Raw genomic sequence first — 17446 nt, forward strand, 5'->3', positions numbered from 1 at the left:
AGTTACCTGTAGGGCCGGGTGCATGCGTGCATGTGTGTGTGTGTGTGTGTGTGTGTGTGTGTGCGTGCGAACTGCCCGAGCAGAAAGGCTTGTCCTCCGGGCACCTTTCTGGTAGCTGCCGCCTCCTGAGGGGGCCCCTGGCTTTGTCACAGTGCGGCTGAAGAAGGAGGAGAAGAGCCGGCAGGAGCTGGAGAAGCTGAAGAGGAAGCTCGAGGGCGAGGCCAGTGACTTCCACGAGCAGATAGCGGACCTGCAGGCACAGATCGCGGAGCTCAAGATGCAGCTGGCCAAGAAGGAGGAGGAGCTGCAGGCCGCCCTGAGCAGGTAGCCTGGCCTGCGGGGGGTGCATCCTCACGTCCTGTGTTCATGTGTCCCGGGGCGGGGGCCACAGTGGGCCCCGTCTTCCTCCTCCTCCAGGCAGGCCTCCGTCCTCCCGGGTGCCTTCCCTGCCCTGCTTGTACTTTCACAACGGTGCCACTGACTTTCTTCTGTCCCCGCCAAGCCCATCCTGTCTCTGTGTGTCCCCTCCTCCCGCTGCGTCTGCCCCTCAGACCTCCAGGCCTCTGTCATCTGCAGTTGCCCATGGAGTCCATTGCACTGGCATGTCCGAGGCCGGGATGAGCCTCCTGCTCCTCCCTCGTAGGGCCCTTGCCGTGAACGCCCGTCTTCCCTGACTTTTGCCCACCGCTCTCCGCCCGCCCCCGGGCTGCAGCAGCCCCCAGATCCTGCCAGTCCTTTGGAAGGGGTGGCGACCCCATTCCCTGTTTGCCCTTCTCCCAGCTCCTGGCTGGGTTCATGCCTCATACTGGGAATCTTGCAGCCCCAGCTAAGGGTTGGTTTCCTGTTCGCTGCGTGCCGGGCTCTTTCCAGACGGTATGTTCTTTCACACCTGGCCGGTACGCTGCTGTGATCTCCACGTCACTGAGCAGGAAGCCGTGCTTGGGGACGTGAAGGAACGCGTGATTGTCACACAGTCTTGTGGAGGCAGGGCTGGGGTGAAAGCCCCAGAACTTTCTGACTGATCCCCTGGCCAGGTCTATCTTTTCCAGCGTGGGCTGCGGGGGGCGCGAGCGCGATGAACCGCAAACATCACCTGAAGCGTAAACCCATGCTGGCTTGTGCCGGGAAGGCCGGCTTCCTTAGCCTGGTGCTCAGAGGCCCCCCCGCCCGCCATCCCCCCCCACCACGTACAGCCGGACCCAGCCGACCATCTAGCTTTCTCTCTTAACTGCTCCCCATTCCCAAGCTCACTACCATCTCACCTCCCCCCTGCCCTGTGCAATCTTGCCTCTGTGCCCTCTCTTCACGCTTTTCCCTTTCCATCCACCACGGCAAAAACAAGAGCTCGGCTGCACCGTGCGTCAGGAGGGAGCTGCCTTCCATGAAAGTCCTCATGTGCTCCCGGCCATTTGGACGAGGCTTTTCCCGTCCTAGCTTGACCCACGGTTGCTGCCTCCCCCACACTGGGGGCCCTGGTTTAAATACCTCCCCGAGCAATACCTGGTCACGTGCTTCGCATGGAGCAGGCACTCAGCCACTGTTAGAGCAAAGAGGAGAAAGGAAAACGAGTAGTTGCTAGGGAGAAATAATTGTCCGATGTTTACAAAGCATCTGTTAAGCACCTGCTGTGTACTAGGTGCCTTGCTAGTCTGGGGCCATGCTCTGCGCACACACACACACACTCACCACTGTTCGTGGACCTCAGATGAGTCCTAATGTGCACGCAGTCCAACCTAGCAGGAAGGGGTCCACTGTGTCTCGGGGACATGGGGGGGAACATGCTTTTGATATCCAACGAACAGGGTTATCTGGTCCCTGGAAACAATTTTTGGCCACGCCGTGAGATCTCGAGGGCCAGAGACCCCAAGGCCTTCACCATGCTGGTCTGTCGCTGGCAGGCTGGACGATGAAATCGCTCAGAAGAACAACGCTCTCAAGAAGATCCGGGAGCTGGAGAGTCACATCTCAGACCTGCAGGAGGACTTGGACTCAGAACGGGCCGCGAGAAACAAGGCCGAGAAGCAGAAGCGGGACCTGGGGGAGGAGCTGGAGGCACTCAAAACGGAGCTGGAGGACACGCTGGACAGCACGGCCACCCAGCAGGAGCTCAGGTGGGAGACCGGCTGCAGAGCCGCCCCCCCCCCCCCCGCCCCGCCGCGTGCATCAGGTGGCTGGTGGAAAAGGGGCAAACCCAGAGCGGATCCTGAATGACAGGGTTCCTTGGGCCCTACGGTTACCACCTCGGGTTTTTTTGTTTATTTATTTTGAGAGAGAGTGCGAGAGCAGGGGAGGGGCGCAGAGAGAGAGAGAGAGAGAGGGAATCCCAAGCAGGCTGTGCACTGTGAGTGTGGAGCTCGATGAAGGTCTCATACTCATGAGCTGGGAGATCATGACCTGAGCCAAAATCAAGAGTCCGAAGCTCAACCAACTGAGCCACCTGGGCACCCCTGTGATACATTTTTAAAATAACATTTGTTGGATTTGTCCTTAAGATTTGCTACAGGCTAACAGACACCAGCAACAACAACAAAAACACTCCAAAACAAATAAACCAAAAAACCCAGAACAGAAACAGATCACTTGTTGGATAATGAATGCTGAGTTCAATGAAAGTAGGTCACTTATTCATTCAACAAACATGCAAATGGATTTTCAGTGCATCCTTTATCAGGTGCTGTGCTAACTCTGAGGTTGATGTCCCGCACTTCAGGTTTTGTGCCACACCCGTCACCTGGGCCTAGAAGCCAGCAGTTTTCTGCCCCCTTCCCACCTGGCCAATGACACAGAAAAGCCCTTGGTGCAGTCTTCAAATGCACGAGCTCAAAGCCAGATCATTTGGGTTCAGATTCTGGCTCTATGACACAGCAGATGTACCAACATGGGCTAAGAATCTCTTGGCCTTAGATTTCTCCTCTGTAAACTGGAAAAATTAATGTATCTTCCTCTAAGGGTCACTCTGAAGATTATACGAGATGATGTCTATAAAGAACTTAGGTCAGGGCACCCAGGTGGCTCAGTCGGTTGAGCGTCCAACTTCCACTCGGGTCATGATCTTGCCGTTTGTGAGTTCCAGCCCCGTGTTGGGCTCTGTGCTGACAGCTTGGAGCCTGGAGCCTGCTTCGGATTCTCTGTCTCCCTCTCTCTCTGTCCCCCGCCCCCTTGTGCTTCCTGTCTCTCTCAAAAATAAACATTAAAAAAAAAAAAAAGAACTTAGGTCAAGGCCTGGCATATAATAAGTAAGCTCAATAAGTAAGAGCTAACATTATTTGAGGAACATTTTGTAATTCACAGATGTCCTTTCAACACGATTTTGAGTATTTTGTGTATTTATTTGCTGGCCTTGAGAGTGTATTGGCCTTTGGTGTATTTTTGTGCTGGCCTTGAGAGTTTCTGGGCAGGTGACATGCTGTTTACTTTGCCGCTGAGGAAATGCCCGGTCCAGAGAGGTTAGGGGACTCAGCCGAGGTCACACAGCCAGGGAGGGCTGTTGATGGGGACTTCAGCTCTGGGTCCCCGGAGATCTCTTGTTGCTTTGCACGGCACTGTCGGAGGTGAACCCCCGTTTCCGGCCGACTGCCATCCACCGTGTTCTTCCTGCCCAGGGCCAAGAGGGAACAAGAGGTGACGGTGCTGAAGAAGGCCCTGGACGAGGAGACCCGGTCCCACGAGGCGCAGGTCCAGGAGATGAGACAGAAGCACACGCAGGCGGTGGAGGAACTCACCGAGCAGTTGGAGCAGTTCAAGAGGGTAAGTGGTGATTCGTGTGTGTGTGTGTGTGTGTGTGTGCGCGTGTGAGACAGCATCATGCCGACGGCTTCACATAACCACGTATCAGGGTGTGTGCTGAAAACGAATCCTACACAAGAGCCTCATGACAGTGGTGGCAGCCTGCATTTATTCAGGGCGCGCCGTGCACGTATCCGTTAATCCTCACATCCACCTATGACGTAGGTACTCTTGAGCCCATTTTACACACGAAGGAACTGAGGTCAAGAGTGTCTAGAGGCGGGGGCGCCTGGGTGGCTCAGTCCGTTGAGCATCCAACTTCAGCTCAGGTCGTGATTTCATGGTTCGTGGGTTCAGGCCCCACGTCAGGCTCTGTGCTGACAGCTCGGAGCCCGGAGCCTGCTTCGGATTCTGTGTCTCCCTCTCTCTCTGCCCCTCCTCCACTCATGCTCTCTCTTTCTCTCTCAAAAATAAACATTAAAAAAAAAAAAAAGAGTGTCTAGAGGTGAGGAGACTCACCCAAGGTCACACAGCTAGTGACAAAGCCATGATTTGAACCCAGGCAGTGCAGCTGCCTGCCTACCTCCTGCCCACTCCAGGGCAGGGTCTACAACACCCTGCCCTCCGCCCCCGTTGCTTAGCCACAGTTGAGAACAACTTCTGGGTCGCTTAAGATGGAGAACATTCTTTCCGTCTTAATTTCCCTGCAGGTTGGAGGAAAGCAGCTCGCTCTCCGGCAGAGTTTGAGAATGACTGGATTTAGTCGTTCTGTTCCCTCGTGCTTGGCTATCTGGGGTGTGTGGGATTCGAGGCAGTTAAGTAGCCCGAGTCTGAATGCTTCACACCCAAAACCTCTTCTCCCTTGGGAGAATTTCCTTGTGTTTCCTTCCCAGGGGTGAGCTGTTTAGCTTGCGACATCCGGATGGTGTCCCTAAAGATCTGATTGCATCCCCCTCAGCACTATGGCTCCCCCGATCCCTGCCCTTTCTAGATATCCGCCCCCCCCCCCCCCAGCTAGACTAAATGGGCACAGCATTACCTAAAAATTGTGGGCAGTTTGGGTTTGTTTCTCTCGCCAGCCAAGGTCACGCTTCTTCCCTGAAGGGGTTTACTGAGCACCTTTCCGCCTCTTCTAGAAGAAGCTCCAATTTTCCTGTACAAGAGAACAGTGGCACCAGTCCCTTAGGTAGCACTGACCATGTGCCTGATACTGTTCCAATGCTTTCCAGACACGAGTTCATTTCATTTCATCTGGGGCCTTTGTTAAAATGATGTCTGGGCCCCGTCTTCCACCCTTCTACAGGGGGTCTTAGGCCCAGTGTCTGAAAAGTGCAGGGCAAGACTGAGCCCCCCCGCACCTTCCAGGTGAGTAAAAGGACTCTTGTTAAGTGGGAGCTGAATACTAACGTTGAACACTGTGTCACTTCTTTGGACAAATAAGATTTGCTAATTGTCACTACACAACATACATTTTCTCTTATGGTACTATGTTGAGTAAATGTGGTGAGAGTGAGACCCTTCTTGTTCCCGATCTTAGGGGAAAAGCTCTCACTTCTTCCCCACTGAGGATGTTTGTGTTTAGCTTGGGTTTTTGTTGTTTGTTTAGAGATGGAGAGATAGAGATAGGAAGGGGCAGAGAGAGCATCCCTAGCAGGCTCCGTGCTATTAGCCCAGAGCCCAAGGCGGGGCTCAATCCCCTGAAATGTGAGATCGTGACCCGAGCCGAAATCTAGAATTGGACACTTAAGTGACTGAGCCATCCAGACGCCCCTAGCTTGTTTTTTGAAAATCAGAATTATTGAGGTCTGTGCAGTAAGACTCATCAGTTTTAACTGTATAGTTCAATTTCGACAAACGTATGCATTTGTGTAACCACCACCTGTCATGATAGAGAACACTAAATTTTTTATTTTTAAAAATTTTTTAATTTGTTTTGAGAGAGAGAGAGAGAGAGAGAGAGAGAATCCCCAGCAGGCTCTGAGCTGTCAGTGCGGAGCCGGATGTGGGGCTCGAACTCCCTAACCACGAGATCAGCATCTTAGCGGAAAGAAACCAAGAGTCGGAAGCTTAACCGACTGACCCACCCAGGCGCCCCACGACGCTACATTTTTTTTAAATGATGCTGGAATACAGTTTTATTTTTTCTTTATTAAATGTTGACAACAAAGAATAGGTCTATCGGGACATGACCACAGGTTGGATGTAGCTTGTGGAATGCTGGTTTGCAACCTTTGAGCTTTAGCAGAACAGAATGCAAAATGTCTCACCGTGACCGTGTGTCCCCCACGCTGCTGCGTTTCTTCCCAGAGGGGACAAGCACGGGTCCCTGCACCTCCCTGACCGGAGGGGAAGGGAAGGAGGAAGATCCACCAGTGACAGAGTTAGGTTCTTAACCCGCTTTCCTGGCCACAGCTGTAATGCCTTCCCTGCCCTGTGCTTCCCCGGCCAGGCCAAGGCCAACCTAGACAAGAACAAGCAGACGCTGGAGAAGGAGAATGCAGACCTGGCCGGGGAGCTGCGGGTCCTGAACCAGGCGAAGCAGGAGGTGGAGCACAAGAAGAAGAAGCTGGAGGTGCAGCTCCAGGAACTGCAGTCCAAGTGCAGCGATGGGGAGCGGGCCCGGGCCGAGCTCAATGACAAGGTCCACAAGCTGCAGGTGAGCGGCCTGCACGGCCAGCGGCCCTTGGAGCCATCCCCGGGGGGGGCGGGGGGGGGACGAAGCTCTCCCCGGCTAACTGAAGTCTTTGGCTGCAGAGCAAGCTGGTTCCCTCTTGTAAGGTCCCTCGAGGAGAGGAGGGCTTCTCCCTCCTCAATTCACTCTTGAAAGGCCCTCTTCTCCTTCAACAAGTATATGAGTATTTGCTGTAGACCATGCACCATGTTTGACCCTGAGATACATCAGCAAGAAAGACACATTCCCTGCCCCCATAGAACTCTGACCTAGTGGAGGGAAAGGCGTTTATAATTCCATGAGTGAGTGTAAAATGACACTGTACGTAACTGGGGCGGGGGGTGGGGGGGCGGGGTCTGGCCGGCGGGAGGAGGAGTCGGGAAAGGCTTCCCGAAGAAGGAGGTATCATCTGAGATAAGTAGAAGTCTACCAGGCAGAGGGGACAGCATGTGCAAGGGCCCAGTGGTTAGTGGGAAATCAGAAGAGACCACATAAGTGACGCCAGAAAGCTGAGCTGGCAGGGGAAACATGGTACAAGATGGGACGTGGGAGGTAGGCTGTGGCCAGATGACACAGGGCCTTCGAGGCCCTATTCTATGTACATTCATCTTTATTCCGCGCGACAAGTCGTCATTGATGGGTTTTGACCTGAGCAGTGACAAGGTCTCTCGGTCTTTGGTCTTAGTTAGCTTTGACTTAGACACTTGGCCTGACGTCCATTCATGGGATCCAGGCAGACTTTTGATAAGTCAGTGTGCTTACAGCCTGGGACCAGAGGGCAGGGGGAGCATTAAGTAGGATTTCTTTCCACATGCCGTTGAGAGCAGGGGTTCTGCTACCGTAACACAGGCAGTGTCCTGGAGACGTAGAGTCAAGATTATTTACGTTCTCCTCGTAAGGGGGAGAGGATGGACGGTTGACTGATACCTCAGTAGAGGGCTTCTTACCTTTAGTGTCTGCATCTCTGGTTGGGGCATGAAGGTCAATGAAAGGGCAAAGAGTAGAGGCGAGGAAGAGGGTGGTGGGAACAGGGCCCTTGGAAGTAAAGGTGCCATCTGCATCCCCCTTCCAACTTCAGGGAGCAGACGAGTTGTCTAGACTCTCTAACCTGCTGCTTCATTTTTGCCAACCTTGGCAAGGATTCAGGGTCCATTTAGTAGGATCAGGAACAAGCCAATACAGTCTGGGGCTCAAAGAGGTTCTTAGAGCCAGGCCTCCCAACTTATAGGTGCTACATTTCCCTTGGGGGCCATGGGGTTACCATGATCAGGCCCCATAGCCCATGGCTATTTCCTAATCAGTGAATACAACTAGGCCTATCATGTGAGTCGAGAGATCTCCTCTTACTTCATAAGGATCCTGTTCTAGAGGGCTCTAACCACAGTCTCTTGGCACCCTCAGAATGAAGTGGAGAGTGTCACAGGGATGCTCAACGAGGCTGAGGGGAAGGCCATAAAACTGGCCAAGGATGTGGCATCCCTTGGGTCCCAGCTCCAGGACACCCAGGTGGGTATTCTGCCACGTGATTCAGAGGGAGCTGGGGTGTGGACTTCCTGGGGGTGGCTCCCTGAGACTTCCACATGGCATTTCGTAGGAGCTGCTTCAAGAAGAAACCCGGCAGAAACTCAATGTGTCCACCAAGTTGCGCCAGCTGGAGGACGAGAGGAACAGCCTGCAGGACCAGCTGGACGAGGAGATAGACGCCAAGCAGAACCTGGAGCGCCACATCTCAACTCTGAACATCCAGGTGCTGGCCGTGTGTCCTTGCCTTTCTAGGTGTAAGCCTTGAAGGGTAGCTCAGGAGCTCGGAGAGGCTGTGGTTGAGTGTTGGCGCCATTTTGTTTGGCTCACTGGCTCCCCCTGCTGTTGAATTTCCTCCAGGAGGAGAAGGTGGTCTCTTCTCAGGGTGGAGTCAGGGATGGGACTCGCTCATTGGCCCTCCTTTTACCCCAACCCGGACACTGTCGTTTTAGCTCTCCGATTCGAAGAAGAAGCTACAGGACTTTGCCAGCACCGTGGAGGCCTTGGAAGAGGGCAAGAAGCGGTTCCAGAAGGAAATCGAAGGCCTCACCCAGCAGTACGAAGAGAAGGCAGCTGCTTATGACAAACTGGAAAAGACCAAGAACAGGCTTCAGCAGGAGCTGGACGACCTGGTCGTCGATTTGGACAACCAGCGGCAACTGGTGTCCAACCTGGAAAAGAAGCAGAAGAAGTTTGATCAGGTAGGGGCTGGAGGGCCGTCGGCTCTGTTCACGGACACGGGCTGGGGCGGGAGGGTCTTTGAAGCAGCTGGTGTGGCTGCCATGTATGTGGCTCCCACCCATCCTCCCAAGGAAAGCTTGCTTGCCTTGGGTGACCATGAAGCATTGGGGCTCCTAGGTCGGAGCGAGGAGAGCACTGGCTCTTGGACGTGACTTCCAGATATCCCCACCACCAGGGCCACCTGCGACCCCAGGGATGCCTTAGTTTCTAGCCCTGAGAAGGAAGGAAATTTATTTCACTTCACTCAACAAGTATTTATCGAGGGTCTCCTGAATACTCCACATAATTTAATGTTCCACCTTTCTATACCACTTCCCCCAACACTTCACAATGAAGAATTTCACGCACACAGCAAAGCTGAAGCACCGAAGAGTGAACACCTGTATACCCACCACGTGGATTGGATCATTAATGTTTTACCAAATTCGGATGAACTGTCATTGAATGCATTTCAAAGCAAATGGCAGATTTCCCCCTCTATACTTCAGCACTCTGTGTCTTAACTGGAGTTCTTCTTTAACAGAAAATTTTGCTTCTTGCGTATACATGCAAATGCACAAATCTCAAGTATCCACTCACTGGAGTTCTGGTAAATGCATAATACACCCATGTGGCCCAAACCCTTAAAAAATGCCAACTTTTAATACGCTACTCAGATTTAGCAAAGCTGATTTGGTGTGCAAGTGACTTGGGATGATCCTTGAAATCAATCTGGGGATTGTTCTGGGAGGCCAATGCCAGGGGTGTGGGGGCTCACTGCCCCTCCCCGCCTGGGCTCAGAGGAGCAGGCTTCCAGGCGTCACGCTGGCTCTGTCCTTCTCCATCTCAGGCGGCCAGCCTGTCTTCACTGCTTCCACTATGCTGCCCCATTATTGGCTTGAGGGCCTGGGGTCGCTTCTTTTATTTCCCTGTCACACATCACGTAGGTTTTTGTGCTGACTGCTGTTTTGGGGGCCCCTATTACTTACCTGTCTTCGCTCACTTCTCAAAGCCTGGTTTTTGGATGTGTCAGTGTATACGCTTATGCCCCTGTCTGTGCGGATGACATTAACGTCGGCCTGGAGTGTTCCTTGAACTGCCTCTCCAAGCACAGAGCTAAGTATGTGCCGCTCTGTCCCCACGCTCACCCTTTCCCTACTCTGGCTCAGAGAGTGCTTTTGAGGGCTGGAGATGAGTGGCCATGATAGAAAGAATTAGTGGCCTCTGGCAGGATTAAATGTCACTGTGACCTCACTAGTAGTACGTTCGAACCAGCACGGGCAGCATTAGTGATTTCAAAGCACAAAGACTCAGCAGGTGCTGGCTCTGAGTAAGGTCCACCTACTGGAAGTCAGAAGGAAGCCCTTTATTAACTATTTGCATAGATGCCTTAATGACTTCCACTGCCCCTGAAGAAATTCAGGCAGGAGGCTGCTTGCGCTTATTTGCAATTGAAAGGGAGCCTGGGTGGCTCATTGGGCTAAGCGGCTGAGCGTCAGACTCTTGGTTTTGGCTCAGGTCATGATCTCTAGGTTTGTGGGTTCGAGCTCCGCGTGGGGCTCTGAACTGACGGTGCGCAGCCTGCTTCAGATTCTCTCTCTGCCTCTCTCCCTCCCTCTCTCTCTCTGCCCCTCCCTGCTTACGCTTTCTCTGTCTCTCAAAATGAATAAAGTTAAAGTTATTTTAAAAAAAAAGGGGGGAAGCCGAACTTCACCTCCGGGGCTGGGCTTCCGTTGTGTTGTAGTTGTTAGCCGAGGAGAAGAGCATCTCTTCCAAATACGCGGATGAAAGGGACAGAGCCGAGGCAGAAGCCAGGGAAAAGGAAACCAAGGCCTTGTCGCTGGCGCGAGCCCTCGAAGAGGCCCTGGAAGCCAAAGAGGACCTCGAGAGAGCCAACAAAATGCTCAAGGCCGAGATGGAGGGCCTGGTCAGCTCCAAGGATGACGTGGGCAAGAACGTAAGTGGCTCCTCCCTGTCTGTGCCTGTCCACAGGTCACCAGCCCCCTCCCCACTATGCATTACCCACGGGGCGGGACGCGGGCACCCTGAGCCTCTTCCACGGGACAGGACCATCAGGACTGAAGGCCGTCACGCAGACGGGGACTGATTGGAAACAGCACTTTGGGGGGGGGTCCCCAAGGAAGACTCTGGCCTTGACTCTTGGCCCTGCATCCCGCGGGGGGGCAAAAGCCATCTGTGTGACCTCACAGAGCTGCCCGGCCCCGCGGGTTGCCTGAGCGTCTTCATGAAGTCTCCCCTCCCGTGAAAGGTCCACGAACTGGAGAAGTCCAAGCGGGCCCTGGAGACCCAGATGGAGGAGATGAAGACCCAGCTGGAGGAGCTGGAGGACGAGCTGCAGGCCACGGAGGACGCCAAGCTGCGGCTCGAGGTCAACATGCAGGCCCTCAAGGGCCAGTTTGAGCGGGACCTCCAGGCTCGGGATGAACAGAACGAAGAGAAGAGGCGGCAGCTCCAGAGACAGGTAGTCCGGGTGGGGGGATGCGGGGCGGGGAGGCGGCGGGGCCCGGACCCGAGGAGACTTGGTTCTCTCAGCGGCCTGCAACCTGGAGACGAGCAGATCCCCCGGGGGGGGGGGGGGGCTGTGCCCCTCGCTCCCCACCCCGGGAGCTCTCCAAATGCCGGCCGCGGTGGGGGTAGGGCCTCCGAGGGACGGCCAGGCCCAGCAGCGCCCCCCTTCCCCCCTCGCTCAGCTGCACGAGTACGAGACAGAACTGGAAGACGAGAGGAAGCAACGTGCCCTGGCAACGGCGGCCAAGAAGAAGCTGGAAGGGGACCTGAAGGACCTGGAGCTGCAGGCCGACTCGGCCATCAAGGGCCGGGAGGAAGCCATCAAGCAGCTGCGGAAACTGCAGGTGGGGGATGCGGGGCACAGGCCGAGGGAGGGGGTGGCTCCCCACCGGAGGGGAAGCCGGGCCAACAGCCGCAGGATGCAGGCCTGTCACGGGTGCCTGAATATTCAGCTGGGGTTTTCCACTGGGGTTCAGCCTCGGGGGGCCGTTTCCCGCCCTGGGTAAGGCACGATCACCAGGCCTTGGCCAAGGCCCTCAGACCACATGGCCATGTTGAGGTCTGCTGAGCCCCTCCGTAACGGTGCCCCCCGACAGCAACCTGGCCCCGTGAGGTAGGGTGGGTGGGCCACAGGGACCTCTCTGTGGTTGATCTGAACTTCCTCGGGGCTGGCATGGAAAGATGGTGAGTTAGGACCTCTTGGCTTGTCCCTCCTGTTGACTCACGCAGGCCCAGATGAAGGACTTCCAGAGAGAGCTGGAAGATGCCCGTGCCTCCAGAGACGAGATCTTTGCCACCGCCAAAGAGAATGAGAAGAAAGCCAAGAGCTTAGAAGCCGACCTCATGCAGCTACAGGAGGTAGAGCCTTCTCGATGTGGGCCTTGGGGGGAGGGGGGCGGGGGGTACTGTAGGCGGAGCCCGTGGCACCCACGCACCTCTTTCCCTCGTCCAGCACTCCATAGGGGCAGGCCCCTGGAGTGACGAAAGGGGCAGACGTGGGATTTTCTCCTGTCCGGGACATGCAGGGCCTCCCCTGACCCCAGAGGCAGCTCAGCTGCTTTCCAGGGTGGCCGTGGCCGTAGAAACTGCTGGGGTCTGGAGCAGGTGGCTTCTCGCTGGGGTTCAGCCCTTGCCTGGCAGATCAGCGGTTTCCCCCCCCACTCCCCCGTGCTGTCCAGGATCTGGCCGCGGCTGAGAGGGCTCGCAAACAGGCCGACTTGGAGAAGGAGGAACTGGCAGAGGAGCTGACCAGCAGCGTCTCAGGAAGGTAGGGGGCCGCATCGGGAGAAGGGGGTCCCAGGCTCAGATGAGGACAGAGAGGCAGCTCATGGAAGAGACTCCTGAAAATGACAATGTCCAGCCAAGCTTCTCACAAGGGTCTTGACCCCATTTGGGCATGTAGCCAGTTTCATTGGTTCTGAATGAACAGCATGGTGGGGAGGGGACACGGGGCTGGGGGAGGGGGGGAGACATCCAAGAGGAGAGAGCTCGTCTTTCCTCCAGGCCCAGCTTTGCCCATACCGACGGGATAGAGTCCCGGCTCCCTACTTCCCAGCTGTGTGAGTTTGGACAAGTGTCTAAGCCTCACTGGGCCTCAGTTTCCTTTTACAAAGGAGGGCGACTCCAAGGCATCACCTCACTCCTCCACACAGAGGTTATTTCCTAAGCCAGAGGGAGGCTGGAGCCCCAGACCCGCCTGCATTTCCCTTAGGAACACACTTCAGGACGAGAAGCGCCGCCTGGAGGCCCGGATCGCGCAGCTGGAAGAGGAGCTGGAGGAGGAGCAAGGCAACATGGAGGCCATGAGTGACCGCGTGCGGAAGGCCACGCAGCAGGTGGGGGCAGAGCAGGGCCAGGCTGCACCCTGTCACACGCCCCACACTGCTGCACTGCAAGCTCGGGTTTGGGGTGGAGAGCGGGGAGACGGGAGCAGGGGTCAAGCGCATCTGCTCCCTGCACCCTCTCCCTCCCCGCGTGGGCACGCGGCCCCTGTCGCCATCTCATCAGGCGGCCAGTGTATGTCTGGCTCCCTCCGGCAGACAACGTGGGCCTGGAGAAAGGGCCTCGGGGGTCTCCTTCTTGCTGTCGCCCCAGCCTCTGGCCCCGGCCTTACACCAGTGAGCACTCAGTGACATTACTAAGCACCAGCTCCGCAACAGGTGCTGGGGCCCCGCCTTGTGACCTAGAGACAGGGAGCCTGGGTGGCCCCAGGACGCTGCCTTTTGAGCTGCACCTTAAAGGAGGCCCAGGAAGGAACTGGTGGCTGGCGGAGGTGGGGAGGGCTCCTGGGTGCCCCCGCCCCAGCGACCCACATCGAAGCCCACCAAGGCTGGAGGCCACAGGCGTAGTGGGTCCTCTCAGTGGACGCCACCCCCCACTCCCACCCCCATGCCCTCCACCCCCTGACCTTCACTGCCCTCCGCAGGCCGAGCAGCTCAACAACGAACTGGCCACGGAGCGCAGCGCGGCCCAGAAGAACGAGAGCGCGAGGCAGCAGCTCGAGCGGCAGAACAAGGAGCTCCGAAGCAAGCTGCAAGAGATGGAGGGGGCCGTCAGGTCCAAGTTCAAGTCCACCATTGCAGCACTGGAGGCCAAGATCGCACAGCTGGAGGAGCAGGTGGAGCAGGAGGCCAGGTACGTGGGCCGCGGGCTCCAAAGAGCGGCCTGCTGGCCAGGAGTACACGGCCATCGGGGCTCAGGCTCTCTGGACATCTGTCCTGGCTGTGGAATGAGCCCAGTGGTCCCCACGCCGCAGCTGTGTGTGGAGAACCGCGTGTGAACACGGGAGCGAGGCAGGCCTGGCCCCGAGAAGGCCCGTCCCAAACGGCCCTGAGTGGCAGGGGTCCTCCGTGAGGTCCGCTACCTTCCCGCGAGCACACTGGCTATGCCTGGCCTGTGTTCTCAGGATGTCGTGTTCACGGTCACCCAGGAAAGTGCAGATCAGCAACCCCATTCAGCACGTGCCAATATGGTCAGGCTTCTCCTTATAAAGAGAAAACAAGATCACGGCCCATCTGTGACCATCAGACTACGAGGATTCTGACCCACTTTTTTTTTTTTTTTAATTTGGTAGTGGCTTTCTTGCCAAGTCACAGACCATACAAAAATTCAGCCTTTTCACGTGTACTGCTCAATGGGCCTTTAGTATAGTTGTGGATAGCTGCACCCTCTGTACCGTCCAGTGTGGGACAGTTTCAACACCTCATTAGGACACCCTGTACCCCCCTGGCCACCCTGACCTCCCCCAGCCCTCTGCAACCACAGATCTGCTTTCTGTCTCTCTTGTGGATGTTTCATGTAAGTGGAATCCCACAGTGTGCGCCCTTCTGTGACTGGCCTCCCTCCCTGTGTCTTCGAGGTTCGCCCACGTGGTAGCAGACCCAAGTGCTACGTTCCTTTTTAAGGCCCAGTACTGTTCGTCTGATTTGGGGGGTGAGCCCTGATTTGGGGCCCCTCAGGGAAAGCACTCACAGCAGGGGAGAGGCTGGTCGGGTCTACGTGCCAGGTGCAAGGGAGCCCATCCCCGCTTCGCCCCCCTCCTCCCCCCGTATGCAGAGAGAAGCAGGCGGCCACCAAGTCGCTGAAGCAGAAGGACAAGAAGCTGAAGGAGGTCCTGCTGCAGGTGGAGGACGAGCGCAAGATGGCGGAGCAGTACAAGGAGCAGGTAACCCGGGACGCCGGCCTCTCCCAGCCCCGCACGGACCCCATGGCGCCCCCTGCTCACCCCCGGGCCTCTCCCTGACAGGCAGAGAAAGGAAACGCCAAGGTCAAGCAACTCAAGAGGCAGCTGGAGGAGGCGGAGGAGGAGTCCCAGCGCATCAATGCCAACCGCAGGAAGCTGCAGCGGGAGCTGGATGAAGCCACGGAGAGCAACGAGGCCATGGGCCGCGAGGTGAACGCGCTCAAGAGCAAGCTCAGGTGAGGCTCATGGGCCTCGGGTGCCCACAGGGAGTTTCTTTCCTGATGCAGAGGACACTCCCCCCCCCCCCCCGCCGCCGCCCCTGTTCCTTTCCAGGTTCTCCCCCCTCACCAGCACTTATGCGGCACCACTGTGTGCCAGGCACATGAACAGGCCGCGGATCCACCAGGGCCCTGCCTTGGAGCAGCGGACCCTCTGTTCGAGGAGGAGAGAGCATCCCAAGCAGGCACTGCGCTGTCAGCACAGAGCCCAATATGGGGCTTGATCTCACAAACCATGAGCTCATGGCCTGAGCCAAAATCACAAGTCTGACACTTACCTGATGGAGCCACCCGAACGCCCCCTCGTGTGGTTTAATGATGCGCGTCCCTTCCCAGCCCACCCTTGGGCGAGGAGAAGGATAGGGAGGCACACCCCTGTCTCCTCAATCCTTGTCCTCACTGCTGCATTGCCCGTGCGGGTCCCTTCTCTCCAGAACCTCTTTTCTGGGTTTTCTCTTGACCACTTTGGTCTAATCAGGGTCTCCCATCCCTGCTGCTGTTTGGGGCCGGATCATCCTGCCTCACAGGAGCTGGCCTGTGTTCGCAGGATGGGGCATGGCACGCTCTGGATTGTGACAACCGCAAATGTCTCCAGCCGTTGCTCAGTTCGCCGGGTGGGGGTGCAGTCGCCCGGGGGTCTCAAATTGCCGCCCTAACCAGGGCTGTTTTCTCTCCCACGCCCCTGTCCCTCTGGGCCTGAAGCTGGATAGGCTACACCCCTGCTCCTCAGGCCTCCTTCCCACCTCCACTGGTTCCCAGAAGGCGTGGGCCCTGAAGCTTCCTGCCACACTCACCCACACTCCTCCAGGGGGGTGATCCAGTCTCTTGGGTCCTTGGTCTTGTCTCCTCTGCGATCCTGCCACCCCATGGGCCCTAACACTAGCTCTAACTTGCCCATCAAGCCCAGGCTCGGTGGTCGGTCCGCGTCGCACACACCCTCAACACCCCAGACCCCTCCTGCTTTGAGGTATGCACTTGGTGCGTTAAACCAGACTTTCCACCTTCTGCTCAGGGAAAAGCAAACAGGAACACTGCCAGTTCGTGCTGGGCCTTGTCTGTCACCACAAGGAGCTGACCTCACTCGGTGCTGCCTGGGCCTGACTCCCCTCCCCCTGCCACTGTCTTGGGCATCTGGTTTTCACTGTCTCCCCAGTCTTACCATCCCCACCCATCCTTACAAGCTCTCATGTCCCCGTCAACCCGCCTCCCCGCAGCTGTGTCCATTTCTTCTACTCCGTTCCCGGGCTGAACTATCTAGCACCAACTAAGGGCATGACATCAGGTACACCTACGTCTCTTGTTCCCTCAAGGACGTCGCTCCAGAAATTCTTACCCTTCTCCTTTTCACCATTTTCACGTCAACAAAGTCAATCCAGGAGCTGAGAAAGCCTCTGAGCCCCACGCCCCCTGCTACCTTTTACCACGAAACCTTAATGGTCAGTCCCAGTCCTCCCCGACTGAGCTGCAGCTTCCTCGACCCACACCGGGGTTTGTTCCTCCCCTCTGGGTGTCTTTCCTTGTCTCCTCTGCTGGTACCTCATCTCAAAGCCGCCTGCCATTGGCCTGCCCCAGGGCGCCATCTTGGTTCTCTCTTCATCTCCTTTTCTGCTCACTCCTAGGTGACCTCACCCAGCCTGGTGCCTTTTGAGTTCCACCCACAGCGTGTGGCTTCCTGGCCCAGACTTCTTCCTAGAACCCCAGACCTGCTTGCCCTTTCCCCTCGATGCCTCACAGGCAGCTTACACCTTGAGCTGAACCCCTTCACGCCCAAGTCAGCTTCCCTCATGGTCTCTGCCAGCTCAGCAACTGGACTGATAAAGCTGCCGTTAACCCAGTCCACTAATCTGTGCTCTTTCTTTTTCCCTCTCCCCTATATATAACATCCAATCTGCCATGGAATCTGATCAACTTTCCCTTAAAAACACTGTACATCCGGGCACCTGGGTGGCTCAGTCAGTTGAGCGTCTGACTTCAGCCCCGGTCATGATCTCATGGTTCATGAGTTCGAGCCCCGCATCAGGCTCTGTGCTGACAGCTCAGAGCCTGGAGCCTGCTTCAGATTCTGTGTCTCCCTCTCTCTGTCCCTCCCCAGCTCATGCTCTCTGTAAAAAGTAAAAACTTAAAAAAATTTAAAAAAAACAACACTGTACATCCACAATCCAAGAGACAAATGTTTCTTGCCATCCTCATCCAAGCTACCCTCTCCTACCATCTAGGTAACTTTCACAGCTTGTGTTTCACTTGTGTTTATACTCCGTCTTTATAGTCTGTTCTCAACATGGCAGCCAGAGGGATCCTGTTGAAATAGATATGAGTCAC

General features: G+C 56.2%; 1 protein-coding gene across 4 annotated transcripts in view; it reads left to right on the top strand.

The window, feature by feature from the left end:
• Window positions 1-17446, top strand: part of MYH11 (myosin heavy chain 11) — a 125697-nt gene that overhangs the window by 102471 nt on the left and 5780 nt on the right. For all 4 annotated transcript variants that reach the window (XM_043560451.1, XM_043560452.1, XM_043560453.1 and 1 more), the window contains 16 exons: window positions 153-324; window positions 1899-2111; window positions 3603-3747; window positions 6176-6382; window positions 7799-7903; window positions 7992-8144; window positions 8371-8619; window positions 10383-10595; window positions 10908-11120; window positions 11350-11511; window positions 11897-12025; window positions 12346-12434; window positions 12879-13002; window positions 13593-13801; window positions 14723-14831; window positions 14913-15085. In XM_043560451.1, coding sequence (XP_043416386.1) covers window positions 153-324; window positions 1899-2111; window positions 3603-3747; window positions 6176-6382; window positions 7799-7903; window positions 7992-8144; window positions 8371-8619; window positions 10383-10595; window positions 10908-11120; window positions 11350-11511; window positions 11897-12025; window positions 12346-12434; window positions 12879-13002; window positions 13593-13801; window positions 14723-14831; window positions 14913-15085 — 2665 coding nt within the window. The remainder of the gene's footprint in view (window positions 1-152; window positions 325-1898; window positions 2112-3602; window positions 3748-6175; window positions 6383-7798; window positions 7904-7991; window positions 8145-8370; window positions 8620-10382; window positions 10596-10907; window positions 11121-11349; window positions 11512-11896; window positions 12026-12345; window positions 12435-12878; window positions 13003-13592; window positions 13802-14722; window positions 14832-14912; window positions 15086-17446) is intronic.

Source organism: Prionailurus bengalensis, chromosome E3 (assembly GCF_016509475.1).
Source record: "Prionailurus bengalensis isolate Pbe53 chromosome E3, Fcat_Pben_1.1_paternal_pri, whole genome shotgun sequence".
In the NCBI taxonomy this organism is placed as follows: Eukaryota; Metazoa; Chordata; class Mammalia; order Carnivora; family Felidae; genus Prionailurus; species Prionailurus bengalensis.